This window comes from Onychostoma macrolepis, chromosome 21 (genome assembly GCF_012432095.1).
Source record: "Onychostoma macrolepis isolate SWU-2019 chromosome 21, ASM1243209v1, whole genome shotgun sequence".
In the NCBI taxonomy this organism is placed as follows: Eukaryota; Metazoa; Chordata; class Actinopteri; order Cypriniformes; family Cyprinidae; genus Onychostoma; species Onychostoma macrolepis.
The window spans coordinates 18,603,182-18,622,358 of NC_081175.1; the positions used below are offsets into that span (position 1 = coordinate 18,603,182).

A 19,177-nucleotide genomic window follows, 5' to 3' on the forward strand; every position below is an offset into this window, starting at 1 on the left:
ATCAATAACCGATTCAGTGAATCTTTACGTCATTCGGTTATTACGTGGTCCCTGGCGTAACTCCACTAAATTTTCTCAAACTGTTAATTACACTTTTTCCAATTAAGTTTCATCAGTAAGATTTATTTTAATTGATTTATTGTTGTTTAATGTCACTCCTTATTTTTTGTGGACATGATTCAGCTTATAAAATTTAATTATTACAACCTAAACATATTTCACATTTACATAAAAAAATAAAATTACTATTGCATTTAATTAACATCTTTAGGCTGAAAGGTTTGCATGTTTTAATTAAAAAATGGTATTTGTTAAAATCAACGCTGCCTTGTATATTAATGTCATTGAATAAATTCAAGGAATATGTAGGTTTCAATTTATTTGTTAACATTTCTGTTAGTTGGCTATTTTAGTAACCACGTCCTAGGTTCTCTTCAGCTGTCACTGATCACTCATTGGTTCTCTTCATCACGAATCTGGCATTTCTCGGTTCAATGAATCATTGGGTTGTCATTGCAAGATCCGACTCACCAATGTGATTCATTGTGGCTTGTATTTATAGACAATTCTGACAATCAACTTCTTCTGGGTTATAGAGACTAATAGAGACTGTTGTTGAGACAACTGGCTCATTTCGATGTAGTTTTGATGCCCCGTTCATCCTCAAACAGAAAGAGAGGCATCTATGCTAGTCGGGGTCATTGTCGAGGTCGGGGATCAAAAGTTCAGGCAAATTCATTTTCACAGAAAAATCCTACATGTTGGCGAATGTCTCCATCTAGCGGCTAAAAACAAGACGTGTTTGACGTGCCAATCAATACTCTTAGATTAGAGTCTAGTTCAGTAATACTAATACATAATTCATTCTCACAATTAATTAAAAATGCGGTCTATAATATTGCAACCACAATAGAAATATACTTGAATATTTGCTGAATTTACTCCCCCCAACCACCACCAAAGGGAGGCTATATTAAAATTGTAAATGGCATTCATTCAAAATGTCAAATTATAGTGCATTGAACTAGTTCCATCCTTACATGCTCTTAAATTTTTTTTTTTTAAAGTGGAAGTGAGTATATTGGTATATTTACAGACTATTAAATATAATATATTAAAGTAGTATTAAATATTACTATATATTTACAAATAAAAAATGCTTACATTATATTTAAACATTAATACAAATTAATATATATTTACATTTCTTTGCATTTGGCCAAACTTTTACACACTTGAAGAAACTTAGTAATAATTGTATGCACTGAGCTTCTGTTCTATATTGTAGACAGTTGTATTCAGTGTTGCCAATTTAGCAATTTTGTTGCTAAATTTAGCAACTTTTCAGACTACCCTAGCAACTGTTTCTTCCAAAAGCACCTAGCAACAAATTTAGCAATTTTTAAAATTTATTTGGCAACTTTTAGCAACTTTTGATAAGTGATTCAAACAATAAAAAGACACATTTTCCATCCAAATTACACAAAAAGAAAACCAAAGATGCCTAGCAGTACACACATCACGTGAATTGAGTTAGCTGCTATTTGCAATTCTTCCATATAATAATGATAATAACTGAATAATTGAATAATTGTTCATTTATGATACACTTTGTTAGTAGCTTGTACTTGCGATTGTTGATCAGTTAGTATGCTGTAAGAAAAATGGAAAATATAGGCTTCTAGTAATTTTCCAGGACGTTATCCATTATCCATTGTAACCCAGTAACCCGAAAACACAATGCGTAATTTAAAATGCAGGTAAAAAACCAATACGGAAAATTCTTTCATATTAACATAGTAGGTTGTGCCCTATTGTTGAGAATGTGTTATATTATTAGTTTACTAGCTATAAAAAAAAACTAAAAAAAAACTTAAATTGTAATCATTCAAAACTGTGTAAGTGTTCAATAATTCAATGTTTCTAAAAAAAAAAAAAAAAAAATAGAGTTATTTATATTTTAATACTATATTATGCATATTATTTTACAAACAAATCTAAATTAACATATATAAAATATATATATTTTGCTGAGATTTGATGTTGTGACACAATTTTGCGCCGTGATTACGCAATGACGTCATCGCGCAATGACGTCACAACATCATTTAGCAACTTTTAGCAACAAATTGACCCGAGCAGCCACAAGGAGGTTCACAAACACCGGAGCGAAGTGGCGTCCAAAAAGATGTTTATTTAGAGCAGATGTGCAAAAACGTGCAAATAAATAGGTTTAAGAGCTTAAAACACAGATTGATATAAAAACAGCTGCTAAATACTAATAACAGTACTAACTCCCCTCCAATTCACTGAGGCTAGCATTTTACAAATACACCTTTTCCCGCTTTCACAAATTGTAACATACCATTTCTATAATATAAAATAAACTCTTGACTTACTATATGATTTATACATGAGATTTAGAAATAAGAGTTTAAATAAATAAATACAAATAATAATGCAAATTAAAGAAACAGATAAATCAAAACATTTGCACAAACAATGCACACACTAAAATGAGCACTTTCTCTCTCGAGTACACTTATTGCCACGCCCACTCAGCTGGATCAGAAATACTTTCAAGCAAAACCAACACGAACAACGCAGTAAAGCAGTGATGGAAGGCAAATAAGGTCTCTCCATCACATGAATATTATTAAATAATTTATTTTGTAGTTTACAAAATGAAGACATCGTTTAGTATTCAGTCACTAAAAATGCTCAAAAACACTGACTGGAAAGTAACACACACGAGTGTGTAATAAAACATTAGTAACTGTGGTATTTTGGAGGTAACTAGGGTTACGATGATAAATTGTCAGTGTAGGAAAACACTGAACGTAGTATCCACGTGGCGCAGTAGGTGGCAGTGATTTGCCTTGTCCCGTAGACAGAGGGGAGTGGTTTAAATGCCAGAATCACCCCCTGCCCTGATGAGGATTATTTAAGCAGTCTGTCTGAATCAGAGGGGTGTTGCCCTGCCCAGACACAATATTCTGCAATAGCATTAACTGTGACTCCGCTATAGACAAACTCCTGTCATTCAACTATAGGTAAGTCCTACATCAATTTTACCTTTAAACAACCTCCTCAGCCACAAAGTATTGACGTTAGCTTAAATGTGACGATTTAATTCACTGGAAACAACGCTGAACAGTTACTTTCCACACAGGCGTCTCTTTGTGTGCGTAATGTTTCCACTGGAGTGACACTTTCTTACGGGACACGCCAAGAACTGCAACACATCGCCGTTTAAATCGTTTCTGCATGTGTAGGCCGTACACTACTGTGTATCGCAGTGTTTTACAAAACTTCTGTTTTCGTATTGAACGCTGAAACTGCTCATCAAACAAAGCCATATATGGAGAGATTCTGAATTCTGGGATGCGCCTTTTTATTATGCGGTAAAATTGTGCGCAGTCTGCAGGACGCCTCTGACCTGCTGTCACGTATGCATTTAGAAGAGTAAGTCCACTATATTGATATTTGGGTCGATTTATCATTTGCTTCAACCTGAGCTGAGTGGAAAAAATGGTTGGTTTCAGCATTATGACTAGAGCAAACATATTGGACTAGTATTGGTGTTATGCAAAAAGGGCTATGGCCATTATAGGAACTTAAAAGATTCGAGTTCATGCGCTGTAATAGTTCCACTTTTGATTACTCATCATTAGACCCTTGTGTGCATTTATCATCTGTTACCATAGAAACACACCCAACTGAGACAAACATTAACTTTGTGGTAAAGATGCTGTAGCGAAAGAGGAAGTAGCTCCACATCACCTCAGGAAAAACCTTCAGTGTTTGTCAAAACTGCTGCAACCTTCCAGCAGAAGTCATGTTTATGACAGCTATGAAGTTTTGTTTACTCTAGTTACCTGGCTACAGACGGCACCAAACAAATCTGTGGAATACGAATACGCTTACAAATAAACGTTCCAAAAAGGGATGTTTGCAGCAATAGAGGAATCTTTGTGGTTGACCGTAGAACCTTTAAGTGTGCTCTTATTAGTGTGAAGAACATTTTAAAGATCTAAAGAACATTTTCTGGAATCGAAAGTTACCATGGATGTTAAATGTTCTTCGTGGAACCATAGATTTGCACACATTTGTGTTTCACTATATTAGTGAAAGATATCTCATAGACTTCCACTGTTTTTCAGTACATCAGGTTAATTATATTTTCTATGGCATAATAACCCTACCTCCACCCCTAAATATAACCATCACAGAAACCTCGGCAAAACACTAGCTTGAAATAAAAACATAAAACATAAAATCAGTTTGTTTCATGCAGTCTGTAGCCAGGTATATAACTAGCACAAAGACTGATAACATATTAGCGTTTCTACATGGGTGTTCTAATCCAAACACACCTATACACACACAGACCTAGTGATTACAAGAATAACAGAGGACTGTGAGAGTAGGTCATACTGTGCCTCCACAGAAAGGAGAGAGGAGTAGTCTTTTTGAGCTTATTCATGCCACAGATTTTATGTACTTCATCATCAACTGCAACTCAGAAATGCATGTCAGTGTCTTCAAGAATATATTTAAGAACAGTAACACACAATGGATTGTATCAAATGATATTTTAATATGTCATATAGCATTACAAAACCAACATTGTCATGTGACACTACCATCAGATTCATAACACATCCACAGAATTTCATTTGTGCTGCATTGCATGTGTTTGCTTTCTTGAATTTCTCAAGAAAGGTGTTCTGTTAGCTGTTCAACATTAAATCGGTGGAACTAGACAAGGAAGTATCAGCCACACCAATCTGATAGAAACCGTCTGACACCCTTTATAGCTCGGACTTTGAACGCTTGCATGTTCATCTGTATACAAACTTACAATTCTTGAGAGTCTTGTACTTTAATATGAGGCCTGGCTATAAAACACAGTCAGTGCAGTCACTGGTTAGGCTGTTTTCTCTTTGGGTAAACACAGGGTGCAGTCAGGAGCTTGAACAAGGCTTAGAATTAATGTTGACTCCATGCTAAGATGTTATCTAAGGAGCTTTGGTGCTTGTAAAAGATGTAGGAAGAAATATCTAGATGGAAAAACCGAGTCACCCCAGGAGTTCCTCTCATTTAGGCATTTCTCCAGGAAAAAGGAAGATGATTTAGTCAGTTCTTCCAGACTGAGGATCATGTCAAAATACTTGAATTATTTTATAATACACAGTAGTTAGGTTAAGATCAAGTTGGAAGTATATGCTGGTCGTTTTAATAGATCCAGGACCACTGCATGTATTCATTTCCACTGCAGATTTATGTCACATTTTTAAGAGGGCCACGGTGTCTGAACTTGTTCAGATTGCATTCAGAATTTCCTAGAACTGTGAGGAAACAAGAGCTTGTCTAGTTTACCACATTTCTGAATTCAGTGACAATCTTACTGCCTTACTATTGAAGTATGTACTTTAGGTATACAGGCGTATAGTATAAATATATTCCCAGACATACTACATCCACCAAAAAACATAAAAAGTAATCCACAAGAAACACCTTTTTCAAGTTTTTTGGTACCAGCCCACTCATAATTCTTCTTTCTGACAGAATCTGTTGTTATCAAAAAAGAACAAAAATGTTGGGCGGGGACTTGGTTTTATCCACCAGTTATTGATTAGATGGAGGCAGTTCTGAAGTTCCGGAATTTTGAATTGTGACATTGTGATATAAAAAAATCAAGACATGTAAATAAGATTTAAACATGCATGGATGAACCATTCACAATAAGATCAACAACATGCATTAAGAAAAATACATAGGGTGAACTTTCATTTCATGGTATTCTTGGTATTCGGACATCCTACTGCTTTTTTATTAAGGCCTATTCAGAGTGTACAGTATACAGGCACTTCCCAGAAACATCTCCCTCCCATTTTGACCCGTAAGCAAATGTCACATGGCCTAGTCTTTTTATAGTCTTCTGTGGGCTAGCGGACTAGCGGCATCCTCATCAGCTATATCATACAAGATGTATTTAGTTCAGAATAGCCTGTTGTATGCTAAATATTTCATGCATGTCTCAAAAGAGTAACCCAGAGCAGTATATTAGAGACTGAGATCAGTCATTTGCGTGAAACAATGTTCTGTTAATTAGCCTTTCTCTCACACTGATGCTTTGTGTTCAGAAGACATTTCAGAAGTTACAATGTCCCTTTATGTACTTGGGCACATCAAAACATTTGGAGATCAGTTCCATATCACACAGCATAGACTTTGGTGTACAGGCTGACACGACAACAGCTGAAATAGAGCAAATGGTACTGAACAACAGCTGAAATAGAGCAAATGGTACTGAACAACAGCTGAAATAGAGCAAATGGTGGTCTATTGAAGTTCATTATAAAGAAGTTGTTTCGTAGCACGCCTATGTTTGTCTTAAAATAGATGCTTGATTGTGAAGCATGTGCTGCCTGATTGCAGTTTGATCTATTACAGGAGGTGTGAGTGAATGCATGGTGACTGACAACTGTATCTATACAGTTCTACTGCAGTGCTTAATTGCTGGGCCTGGCACTTTGTCTAGTCTTTCATGAGTGCAGAGAAAAAAATAAGACATTATCATCGTGATATTAGAATATATGGTCGATTTCTGGTGTAATGTGCCCAGAGATTATGAGAGACAATGTGCTTAATGGCTAATTATTGCAAATATATCGGTACCATATTGGTTATCTCTAATTAGTTGATATTGGATATTTCCAGTCAATGTTATAGTTAATATTGCATATTTCATTTATAACCTATTCTGTATATATTGTATTCTTGAGATGATTATAGAGAAATTCACTTTTAATTATCGTATAGCCATAATATCGTCTATTGTAAATTCCTTTTTTTTATACCTTTAACAACTTAAAAGTGTTTCTGGAAAAATGCACCAAGGCTGCCTTTATTTGATCAAAATTACAGTAAAAAGGTTGATGATGTGAAGAATTATTACAATTTGAAATAACTGTTTTCTTTTTTTCTTTTTTTTAATGTAATGGCAAAGGTAAGTTTTCAGTAGCCATTACTTTAGTCTTCTGTGTCAAATGATCCTTCAGAAATTATTCTAATATGCTGATTTTGTATAAAATAAAGATTTCTTATTATTTTCAGTGTTGAAAACAGTTGTGCTGCTTATTCTTAGGGATATTTACACCATGTACCATCACTTTCCAGCAAATTGTGGTGAATAAAAACTTTTGTAATGTTATAAATGTCTTTACTGTCTTTTGATCAAACGTATTAATTAAAAGTATTAATATTTTTCAAAAACAAACAAGTTGTTAATGCATTATAAGGCAGATCATTAAAATGGACCAGGAACATGAAACACCATATTTGGAATTGCATGTCCTCCTCATCTCTCCTTTTTTTGTAGTCATTGGTTCCAATTCCAAACAGTGTTTGCCCAAACATCCTCTCAATTAACTTAGAAGTTGTGGTTTGGTGTATCATAATGGTAAAAAATCCTAAACCCCAACGTCTGAGTTAGTTGTGATGGATGTTTGGTAAATATTGATCCTTGGTAAACACTGCACCCTTCTTGGATGGATACTTTTTTTTCTCTGAGGAATGTCTTGCGGTCAGTAAAAAGAATTACAAAGCTACCGTCTCATTTCTGAATGACTCATGTCTAAAACATCCCAAACTTCACCATTTCCCCACCCCACAAGTGGGTGGTAAGCTCAGCTGACATGGTCACCCTCTCAGAGGCCCTTGCCACATTAAGTGCTGGCGAGCAACTGTATGCGAGGACTAGTGTTCTGAATGATACGGTCAGGCTGAGTGTCCACCATTGGCACTGTCACTCCAACAGCATTAGTCACAGTGCTTCCTTTTTCCTGCATCCAGCCCAATTGTCCATCACCACAGAAGGAAACTCCCAGCCACTGGATTTTTTTTATAGTCCAGTTCACTGGGTTTATTTTACTGTGTGCCTGCAATGTGGATTTAAGGTCTTTAGGAGTGTGCAAACTCAGGAAATTCAGTAAACAATGTTCTCACAAACAAAATCTCTCACAAATGTTGGTAAAATGCTTTCACCCTTTGCATCAGTTTGAATAAACAATGTGTTTGTGTATTTTTTCTCTAGACAGCATGGTGTACCACCCTGAGTTTGAGCGAGCAGGCAAGGAACCTGGGCTCCAAGTGTGGAGAATTGAGAAGTTTGATTTGGTGGCAGTTCCTGAGAACCTCTATGGAGGGTTCTACACCGGTGATGCTTACATGGTCCTCAATACTATCAAGCAACGCTCTGGCAACCTACAGTATGACCTCCACTTCTGGCTAGGTAAGAGGACAGTGCTGTATTAAAGAGGTTCTGACATTTATTTTAGTACTGAAGTAAATGTTTTGCCAAATTTTCAAGACCAGCTAGTTATCAGATGCATCAGCTACATTTCTTATAGATGCTCTTCCCTCAATTAACAGGTGACTACTGCACGCAAGATGAAAGTGGGGCGGCTGCCATTTTCACAGTGCAGATGGATGACTATTTGGGAGGAAAGCCCATCCAGTACCGTGAAGTTCAAGGCCATGAGTCCAAAGCATTTCTGGGATATTTTAAGAAAGGGCTGCAGTACATGGTGAGTGGCCCAATAGTCAACAGGACAAATAGAAAGTGACAAAAAAGTGACTAATCCAAATAAGGATGTCCAAGATTAAACAAATTTTTCATTGACTGCATGAATTACATTTGTTATGTATAATACATACATAATGTTATATAAATGTCTTGATGTTTTTCCACTAATTGTTAATATTAAAAATGTTGGAATGGAATAGTAATATTGCCAGACATGAAACTTCAATGACTGTTGGTTTGATTTTCTTTTGCTTTGTTTTGTTTTGCTTTGCTTTGGTTTTCTTTTGCTTTTATTGTTTTGTTTTGGTTTTCTTTTGCTTTTATTGTTTTTGTTTTTTTGTGTGTGTGTATTAGGGTTGTGCCGATAGACGATACTATCGTCTATCGACGATAGTCAGCCATATGGACGATAGCTAATAAAAATGACGATAATACGGCTTATTTTCTAGTTCTTGTTTTTTTATTATTATTAGGCAATTATTATTATCAAAGTACAATTCATTGGCCCTTGCATAGTTTCACACTGACATCGTCGCGTAACCTTCACCCACCAGACCGACGTGCAGAGGAATATATAAAAAAAATCATACATAAATTTATCAGTGTTAATATACAAAATTATGTAATAATATAACATTTTTGTTATTGTGTAGTTATGTTATTTTTGTTGTTGTTTACACTTTATGCAACTAAAACAAAACGAAAATCATGCGGTTTTGCCGTTTTTTTAAACATGGCTAAAATAACAGCTGTACAAAAATGATGTCTCTTTATAACAAGCAGGCTTGACATAATTTGTGAATGAAGGAAATTTAGTTTTAAAGTCGCTTGTAATACGTTTTCAAAAAGGAGTGATTCTCTTTTAAAAATCGTCATAAGCATTCCTTGCAAGCCGCAAATGTATGATGCGTATTCAGAATAAATGCACAATAATCAGTCGGCTATGAAAATGAAAAGCAGGTTTATTTCAAACTCCAACTTGTTTAACATATTTAACATAAAAGAGTGTTTATCTTGTCGCTAATAGCCAAACACGTTTCAATAAACAAAAAGCAAAAAAAAAAAAAAAATTAAATAACCAAGAACTAAAACAATGCAATCTTAGTTACATTGCTTACAGATTTAAAACAATATGACTGTTTACGATGCAAGAGTAATGCTTCTGTCTACAGATTTTTTGCCAAAAAAACAAGCTGGTTAACTTTTTCTGGTTTGAGTAGGCTGCGAAGGGGAGTAATTATGTTGCCGGCTGCGCTAAACACACGCTCTGAAGGGGTGCTAGTCGCGGTAACACACAGGTATTTTTTTGCCAGGTTTGCCATTAAAGGAAAACGGCATCTATTTTCTTTCCACCAGTCCAGTGGCTTGTCATCACCATCAATTACTTCCTCTTGTAAGTAAGACGTGATTTCAACCTTCGAGCAAAGTCTGCAAACTGCCTGCGTGACATCAGTGGGGTCACCTTTTTCATCTGGTGTAAACCCGAAATATTGCCAAATAGGCGATGTGGCATTTTTCTTTCCCACCAACTCCATCCTCCTTGTCAGAATGATAGACGGTCCTCATTTCCCATGTGTCATTCCGCGTGATAATTAATAATTACGTTAATATTTAAATAAAAGTGTAAATAAAATAAAAAATGTAGACTAATAAGTAAATAAATGATCTTATAAATAAGCAAACAAATACATAAATAAGCAAAAAATTGCCCCTCCCCCCGATACTATCGTGTATCGGCGATCTTACAGGCTGACGATAGGACGATATGACAATGGGCATTATCGCGCAACCCTAGTGTGTATTTCGTTTTAATTTCAGTTTTGTTTGATTTTCTTTTGCTTTTATTGTTTTGTTTTGGTTGGGTTTTCTTTTGCTTTTACTGTTTTGTTGTTTTTTGTGCGTATTTTGTTTCATTTTGGTTTTGTTTCGATTTATTTTTTTGTTTGATATTCTTTTGCTTTTATTGTTTTGTTTTGGTTTTCTTTAGCTTTTATTGTTTTTTTTGTGTGTGTGTGTGTTTCGTTTAATTTCCATCTTGTTTTGTTTTCCAGAAAGGTGGAGTTGCATCTGGATTCAAGCATGTGGTCACCAATGAAGTTATAGTGCAACGTGTGCTACAGGTCAAAGGTCGGCGTGTTGTCAGAGCAACAGAAGTGCCAGTCAGTTGGGAGAGTTTTAACCAGGGAGACTGCTTCATCCTGGACTTGGGCAACGTGAGTATCATGTGAAGAGAGTGAGGGGTATTGATATTGTAAAAAAACAACAACTTAAAAACAACCCTGTTTGTCGGCTCCAATAGCCTCGTGGTTAGTGTGCCGACATACTGCGCAACTGCACTCAAGGTGACCCGAGTTCGTTTCCCGTCTCAAGGTCCTTTGCTGATCCCGCCCCCCTCTCTCTCCTCTCAATGCTTTCCTGTCAGCTCTCTACTGTCCTGCCCTAATAAAGGCAGAAAATGCCCATAAATATAACTTTAAAAAAGAATAACCCTGTTTTCTCTGTGTATTTTTTACAGGAGATCTACCAGTGGTGTGGTTCAAAGAGTAACCGCTTTGAAAAGCTAAAAGCTACTCAGCTTGCGAAGGGCATTCGTGACAATGAACGCAGTGGACGCGCTCGTTTGTATGTGTGTGATGAAGGGGTGGAACGCGAGAAAATGTTGGAGGTAAGAAAGACAGAAAGCTTCAACTTCAAAATTGACAAGAGATTCACTAAATGCATTATCCAATTATCTTCTGGCAGGTTCTTGGAGAAAAACCAGACCTGCCTGAAGGAGCGTCTGATGATATCAAGGCTGATGCCTCCAACAGGAAGATGGCCAAACTCTATAAGGTGGCCACTGGATTTAAACCATGTAAATATATAAATAGCCCTTGTAGACCATAAGTACATTAAATTTCTTGACGTTTTCCTGTACTTTAGGTGTCTGATGCCAGTGGAGACATGACAATTGCTCTGGTGGCCGCTGAGAACCCTTTCTCCCAGAGTGCACTGGAATCAAGCGACTGTTTCATCTTGGATCACGGCTCAGATGGCAAAATCTTTGTTTGGAAAGGTAAATAATATTGACCGACAAAACAAAAGGAGACTTTTTTACTTTATTCAGAGTTCTTTTTTGACACATTAATGTTTGTTTATAGGAAAAGATGCCAATGTGGAAGAGAGAAAGGCTGCCATGAAGGCAGCAGATGAATTCATTAAGAAAATGGGTTACCCAAAACACACACAGGTTCAGATTCTCCCGGAGCTGGGCGAGACGCCTCTATTCAAACAGTTCTTCAAAAACTGGCGTGATGTGGACCAGACGGATGGTCTGGGTGTGGCTTACGTCTCAAACAGCATTGCTAAGATCGAGAAGGTGCCATTCGATGCTTCAACTCTGCATGATTCACCAGCCATGGCCGCCCAACATGGAATGATTGATGATGGCAACGGCGAGAAACAGGTCAGTGAGTGAGCACACACTGCTGTGTAACTTGACCTGAGGTCACACAATATGTTGTGTATACAAATACAATGATGGTACTGTAATGATATTTTTATTTTTATGTCACCTGATACTTTAGATCTGGCGTATTGAAGGATCAGACAAGGCTTCAGTTGAACCTTCTACTTATGGCCAGTTCTATGGAGGAGACAGTTACATCATCCTGTACAATTACCGCCATGGAGGCAGACAGGGTCACATCATCTACATCTGGTATGACTTGATTTCACACAGTTGATCTAAAGCTTCATCTGACATAATCCCAGGAGGACATGCTATGTGTTTTCTTGTAACAATTCAGTAAGCTGTCTTATGATGTCTGACTTGCTTATGATGTCTGTTACAGGCAGGGTAAGGACTCCTCACAAGATGAGATTGGGGCATCTGCCATCTTGGCTGCCCAGCTGGACGATGAGCTTGGAGGTGGACCTGTGCAGGTAATGCCAATGAATAAATCTCAATGGATCACTTGATCACAATCATATCCATATGTGTAATGCTGAATTTATCATTTGGGGCTCCTCCATCAAACGTGCAATTGTGATTTTCTTTTTTTTTTAAACATGGAACAGCAATCACAACCCATTTTACAACTGTGATGCTGCGGCATATTTATGATGAAATGGAATTCAGTGAAAAAATGTAGGAAAGGACTTCATTAGATAGCTTTGCTGTCACCTAATGCTCACTTAAATTTTATCTTTAAAAACACTAATAATTTAATAATGCTGTAAAATCTATTAACGCCTAAATTCACTTGTAACATTCATAATTGCTGGTTTTATATTTAATGTAATTTATTTGATTTTATTTTTAATTTAGTTATTTTTACTTTAATTTATTTAGACAAAATAGTATAGAATTTTTATATTGTCAATTTATTGGTTATTTGACGTAACACGAAACTTGTAGTAAGTTTTCTGGCATCAGCCAGAACTGTAAAGTTAACATAAAACCAAAATTGGCAATTCATCAATTTATTCATGCACAAAATTCATGTGCATTGCAATTTTGATGAAAGATTACAAAAATAAATTTTCTTTGTTGTTGTTGATTCATGACTGCACCTAATTCATGTTAAAGGAATTAGGGTTGATTATGATTTCATGTTGACTAAGTTCATGCTTCCTGGAGCTCCTGGTTCCTGCTGTATCCTGTCATAGCTTAGCTACATTTTGTCATTATTGCTGGTTGCACTAGCCTTCCTGGATTTTATTTTATTTTTTTCCCCCATCTGTTAACCAACTTCCACCTCTATGTCTTTGCTTCCTGTCCTTTATTCATGTTCTACATCCTGCTGTAGATGGCTGGTGCTCCCATCACCACTCAGGTATCCATTTCTCAGGATTGCATGTCCCTGTACAGAGCCTGAACATTTCTCCACCACATTTATACAAATAAAAATGATCTTACACCACATTACATTAACAACAGATACACATCTGAAAGGAAATTCCTCTGCTTTTTGGAAATTCCTACTCATGTTCGCCTAATGCTTCTTCATTTTTCACAGTGTAGCAGCATAATGTCCATTATCTAATTGAATTTCTACAGCTAAAAGAATCAAGGCTTCAGCAGAGGGTTTTTAAAATCATGATTTCATTGGTGTCTGCATTATCGGTATGCATGATCAATATGTAAAAAGATTATTATGTTTTTTTTGTAAGGCTCTGTACACTGACATGTATTATCGCTGTATACGCCTCCGTTAGTGTACTTGTGTCCTTAGTGTACTTGTGTCCTTGTGTCTTCATTTTGTGCACAAATAACTAACTGTCTTCCACTTTTACAGATTACTTTTGGGAATGAGCATGTAAACATTAACAGAAATGCTCCTTCATGAATTTACAATTCTTTTAACTGATTCGTAGTGTGATCTTCCTGTCTGGATTTATGCATGCTGTCATGCACATTAAACTGGTACACAAAAACACATTCAGCATGTTAAAGTAGATCCGAAGAATCACCTCTGTTTTGGTCCATTGTACACAATTGGTCAGAAGTTTGGGGTCAAGAAGATATTTTTTCATACTTTTATTCAGCAAGAATGCATTAAATTGATCAAAAGTGACAGTAAAGACATTATAATGCTGTTCTTCAGAATTTTCTATTCATCCAAGAAAAATATGTATAACGATTTCCACAAAAGTATTAAATGGCACACCTGCAAGTCAGCATATTAGAATGATTATTGAAGAATCATGTTACACTGTAGACTGGAGTTATGACTTCTGAAAATTCAGCTTTGCCATCACAGGAATGAATTACATTTTAAAATATATAAAAATAGTTGTTTTAAGTTTTAATATTTTTCATATCTCTGTTTTTACGGGATTGTTATTCAAATAATGCAGCCTTGGTGAGCATAAAAGACTTCTTTTACCCTAAACTTTTGCACAGTAGTGTATATCTTCTTTACTGAAGCATTGTGTTCTGTAGGGGGAAAAGCTGAGGTTTAATCGATGCATAAAGAACAAATATTAACATTGCAATAAGTGCAGCAGAGAGCAGCATGGGAAGACCAAATGTACGTTTTTGGGGCAAGAGGGAAAAAATAACCACTTTAGCTGTGACCATTGATAAATATCTGCCCACTGTCATCATTCTGACCACAAAGGATGCTAGGAATGTTGGCTTTAGCTGCACATTCCAAGCAGTGAGCTCCACACTGCCACCCTGTGGAATTAAATGCACCCTCGACCAAAGACTCTTTAAAAAGCTAATAACAGTGTATTTTGTCTGATATACTGTATATCAGAATTCCAGCATTTTAATAGTTTTGCAAAAGCCTGACTTCCTGTTGTCTCTGTTTAATGCATACTTGCTGTGTATTTTTCAGGTGCGGGTGGTTCAGGGTAAGGAACCTGCTCACCTCATGAGTCTGTTCGGAGGGCAGCCCATGGTGGTGCACAAGGGTGGTACCTCCAGAGAAGGCGGTCAGTCTGCGCCAGCCGAGACTCGGCTGTTCCAAGTGCGCTCAAACTCTGCAGGGTGCACACGAGCGGTGGAGGTCAGCATCTAATATTTATATTGGTGTGAGCTTTTAAATATTCTCACAATAATTGCTGATCTTAACCATTGTTGTATCCAGATTGATGCTGTGTCCTCCAATCTGAATTCCAACGATGCCTTCGTCCTGGTGACCCCAGCTGCGTCATTCATATGGGTGGGACGAGGAGCCAGTGATACGGAGAAACGTGGGGCACAGCAGCTCTGTGATATCCTTGGGGTGTCTGCCTCCGAGCTGGGTGAAGGAGGAGAGGATGGTGAGAACTCATCTGAAATTGTCAAAGTAATGTTTCACCCAGAAATAAAAAAGCCACAAAAGGATCATAGAAGCATCATAATAGTGGTCCATATGGCTTTTGTGACAGAATTTAAATTTTTGGGTGAACTACTTTTAAGATGAATGAATAAAAGAAATTAAAGTCTGTAACTTTTTAAAAATGTAATTATTTCATTTACATTTTTACAATTTATTTACATTTCATTCATGTGTAACCATTTTTTTAAAATATTATAACCATTAATGATTTTGCTAGGAATGTTTTTATTAAAAAAAAAAAAGATTCTCATAATTAAGCTTATGTAAATGTACATGCATGCATCACAATGCAGGTAGTTTCTGGGACGCTCTGGGAGGAAAGGTTGATTACCGCACGTCCTCCAGGCTAAAGGACAAGATGAATGCCCACCCGCCACGACTGTTCGCCTGCTCAAACAAAACTGGCCGTTTCATTGTGAGTAACACGCCCAGATTTTTTTTTTTTTTTTTTGCCTGCCCTGATTTAAGTATATTGTCAGTGAAGTATAACAAAGAGCCATTCATTATGGATGCATTGATATCCATGCAGATTGAAGAAGTTCCTGGAGAGATGACTCAAGAGGACCTGGCTACAGATGATGTCATGATCCTGGACACCTGGGATCAGGTAAACTGACTACTTTAAAAGAAGACTAACTGCAGAAGCTAAATAGATTTCCAAATAGATGGTTAATAATTACATTTCTGGCAGTTCAGCTAAATTTTGTATCATGCTTGTCTTTTATTAATGACGTGCATGATAGAACGACTCTTTTATTAATGCAATGACATGCAACTGACGTTTAATGAATTAATAGCGCATCACAGGGAAATGAAATTAATCTTGATGTGTTTTGCAGGTGTTTGTTTGGATTGGTAATGAAGCTCATGACGAGGAGAAGACTGAGGCAATGACTTCAGGTAAGACTCCTTGAAATGCTTTAAACTTAGTCATAATTTCACTACATAAAGTCTAAAAAATAAATCGCATATTACCATACTACTTCTACTACACTAGTATGTATAGTGTGCTCAGTATGCAAATATTTGTTCTTTGTGTAGAATACTCAAATGACATACAACGTTCCTCATGTGACGTAAAAACAGACAATTGCAGGGAATACTGTATCCCACAATGCAACTCTTGTTTATGCAAATGATTTTTAATATTTAATTTTGATAAAAACGGACAATATTTATTTTGGATAAAACCAGTATTTATAATGGATAAATTCATTAATTCAAAAGTATTCTAATATCCTGTTTTGGTGCTCAAGGAATTTTTAATATTATCAGCTGAAAACAGTTTAAAGGTCCTTGCACACTGAGTCCCAAATTTTCAAATGCGTTTTTTCTTATTTTATTTTTATTTTTTTTTCGTATTCGTCATCCATATCCTATCAAAATGCTTGATACGGATGCGAAAAAAGCAGAAAATCGAACCTGGTCTGATTTTTTTTATTCGGAGGCAGTGTGTAAACGTGATTAACACAACATGAGGTTGTATTTATTTTTTAACGTGCGAAAACTTTGGACAAGAATTTTGGACTCTGTGTGCAAAGACCTTAACTGTTTAATATTTTTGTGGAAAAAAAATGAACAAATTCTTTGTTGAACAGAAGATTAAAAAGAACAGCATTTATTTGAAATACTGGTAGAAATATTTTATGACAATATAGATGTCTTTACTGTCGCTTGTATTCAGGAAGGACCTATTTTATCAAACTTATTTCTTTTATTGACTCAAACTTTTGAATACTGTATGACAAATTTATTCTGTTAATATTGTCTGTGGTTGATGCTACAGTCCAGTAGGTGGCGATAATGTGTATAAGATAGAAACATGAGCTTATTTTGATATCCCAAAAGACCTTATAATGTGTCCTTTTATGAATCCCGTATTAAACTTGTTCTCCTTCTCCAGCGACCCGATACATCGAGACGGATCCAGCCAACCGTGACCCACGCACACCCATCGTGAAGATCAAACAGGGCTTTGAGCCGCCCACTTTCACAGGCTGGTTCCTGGGCTGGGACCATGACTACTGGAGCACTGACCCCCTGGAGCGGGCCATGGCGGAGCTGGAGATCTGAACTTTGAGCTGACACCCCTGACCTTTAAACCCCACTGCCTTACTGCAAGTTGATCAAAGTTGCCCTTAGATACATATAAGTTGCCAATTTGATGCATATTAGGGTTTAATCATGGATTCAAAAAAAACAAAGCTGGTCCTGGGTCAGTATCAAAAGGCAATTTTTAAAAAGAGCACTTTACTGCCCTGAGCTTCAGTCACCAAACATAAAGCAACTCCATTAATTCTTCACCTCGTTACTTCTGTATTTAAGTGTTTTCTTTCTGTGCTCAACAATGTTTTGAAGACTTTTAAATCTTTTAGATTGTTCTGTTTGGTCTGCACACCTTATGATGCTGAAGTGCATGAGCTTGTATAAGAAAATATACAGGGATATCATCCTCAAAATCTGTCAGACATCTTTTTGCCTTCCGTTTCTATAAACCTATTTTTATGTGACTAGTATTGTGTTTTACTAGCTATGCTACTTGTGTTTTTAATTTATATTTTTAAGATAAACTCTGTTTATGATGCCACCAAAATACTGACCTAATGGTAGCCTAGATATGAGGCATTTCCACCTAGTCGCTCTTCCATCTAACACTCAGGAGTTCATTGCTTGGCTGTGTTCAGAATAGCATACTAGCATACAACTCATACTATTCTGTAAGTGTATTATAGTGTGTGTACAGTATGCACATTTTTATATGCATGAAATGCCCTTGTAACTTACTACATTTGCCAAAATGTGCAATATACGATGAAGCATGCTGTGTTAAACATTGTATCCCACAATCTTCTACAATTGTTGTTAACTAAAACTAAATTGCTGTAAATGAAACAATTCAAAATAAAGCTAAAATAAAATAAAAAATAAATATTGGACAAAGACCTTGAACTAAATTACAAATTTTTGAAATGTTGCTTTGGCAACTAACTGGAAAAAAAAGTCAAAATTACTCACTGGACATAACTAAAAATAAAATTGAAAAAATATATATAAATCAAAGAAAAAAATGACAAAATCACATATCAAAATTACTAAAATGAAACTAAAATGAAAACTGAAAATACAAAAGATAATTCAAGATATTAATAAAAATTATAGTAGTATATAAATAATACTACAACACACTTGAGCATTCCGGGGCTTAATATCAGTTATATTATTATTATTTATTTAATTTTTTTAATGACTGATTGCTTCATCAGACTGCCAAAAGTTAACACAAAACTAGCTTAAAAATGCAAAACAATACATTTAAAATGTTTAATTTTCATTTACCATCATTTGCTATTTAAATGTGTATTGTGACAACAATGTAACACTTATTGTAAAGTAATCCCTTTTTCACTTGCTATTTTTAATTAGGCAGTATGCAGTACATACTGAGCAGTATTCAGTAAGCTAGTATTCATTCCAAACACAGCCATGGTCGGTGTGAGCAATGACATCCCTCTACAGGCAGAGGGCGCTGCAAAACTTTTCCAAAGAAACTAATATTGCTTTTTATTCCAGTCTAATAAAAAGCCATTCACATGGTTTTAGATTTTAGAGAAATTGCCGTTTCTTGGAGTGCTTTTTAATTTAAGACGGTTAAATCTATAACCAGAATGCTGGAGTTTTAAATGAGCATGTCTTGTTCGAGGCCTAGAGAACCAACTTATTCCTACAGAGCGATCATGACAATTAATGGTTAAAGCAAGGTCTGCTGTTCATT

The 19,177-nt window shown here is 36.0% G+C and overlaps 1 protein-coding gene across 2 annotated transcripts; it reads left to right on the forward strand.

The window, feature by feature from the left end:
• Window positions 1-2,897: 2,897 nt before the first annotated feature.
• gsna (gelsolin a) lies at window positions 2,898-17,915 on the forward strand. 2 transcript variants are annotated; one of them, XM_058758714.1, is made up of 17 exons: window positions 2,898-3,053; window positions 8,102-8,299; window positions 8,440-8,594; window positions 10,645-10,806; window positions 11,109-11,258; window positions 11,336-11,425; window positions 11,516-11,648; window positions 11,734-12,038; window positions 12,160-12,293; window positions 12,427-12,517; window positions 13,384-13,410; window positions 14,920-15,090; window positions 15,172-15,346; window positions 15,699-15,820; window positions 15,935-16,012; window positions 16,245-16,305; window positions 17,309-17,915. In XM_058758714.1, the coding sequence occupies exons 2-17, from the start codon at window positions 8,107-8,109 to the stop codon at window positions 17,476-17,478; spliced, it is 2,217 nt and encodes a 738-aa protein (XP_058614697.1). In that variant the 5' UTR covers window positions 2,898-3,053; window positions 8,102-8,106; the 3' UTR covers window positions 17,479-17,915. The 2 variants fall into 2 exon arrangements, with proteins under 2 accessions (XP_058614697.1, XP_058614696.1); XM_058758713.1 differs by lacking the exons at window positions 2,898-3,053; window positions 13,384-13,410 and having other exon boundaries at window positions 8,077-8,299.
• The last annotated feature ends 1,262 nt before the right edge of the window (window positions 17,916-19,177 follow it).

What these genes read in the sequence shown, in the direction of transcription:
- gsna (XM_058758713.1), top strand. Translation starts at nt 8,077, where the DNA reads ATGTGTTTGTGTATTTTTTCTCTAGACAGCATGGTGTACCACCCTGAG. An exon ending in GGTGCACACGAGCGGTGGAG is followed by an intron (nt 15,091 to 15,171) that starts GTCAGCATCTAA and finishes TGTTGTATCCAG; the next exon opens with ATTGATGCTGTGTCCTCCAA. An exon ending in ACAAAACTGGCCGTTTCATT is followed by an intron (nt 15,821 to 15,934) that starts GTGAGTAACACG and finishes ATATCCATGCAG; the next exon opens with ATTGAAGAAGTTCCTGGAGA.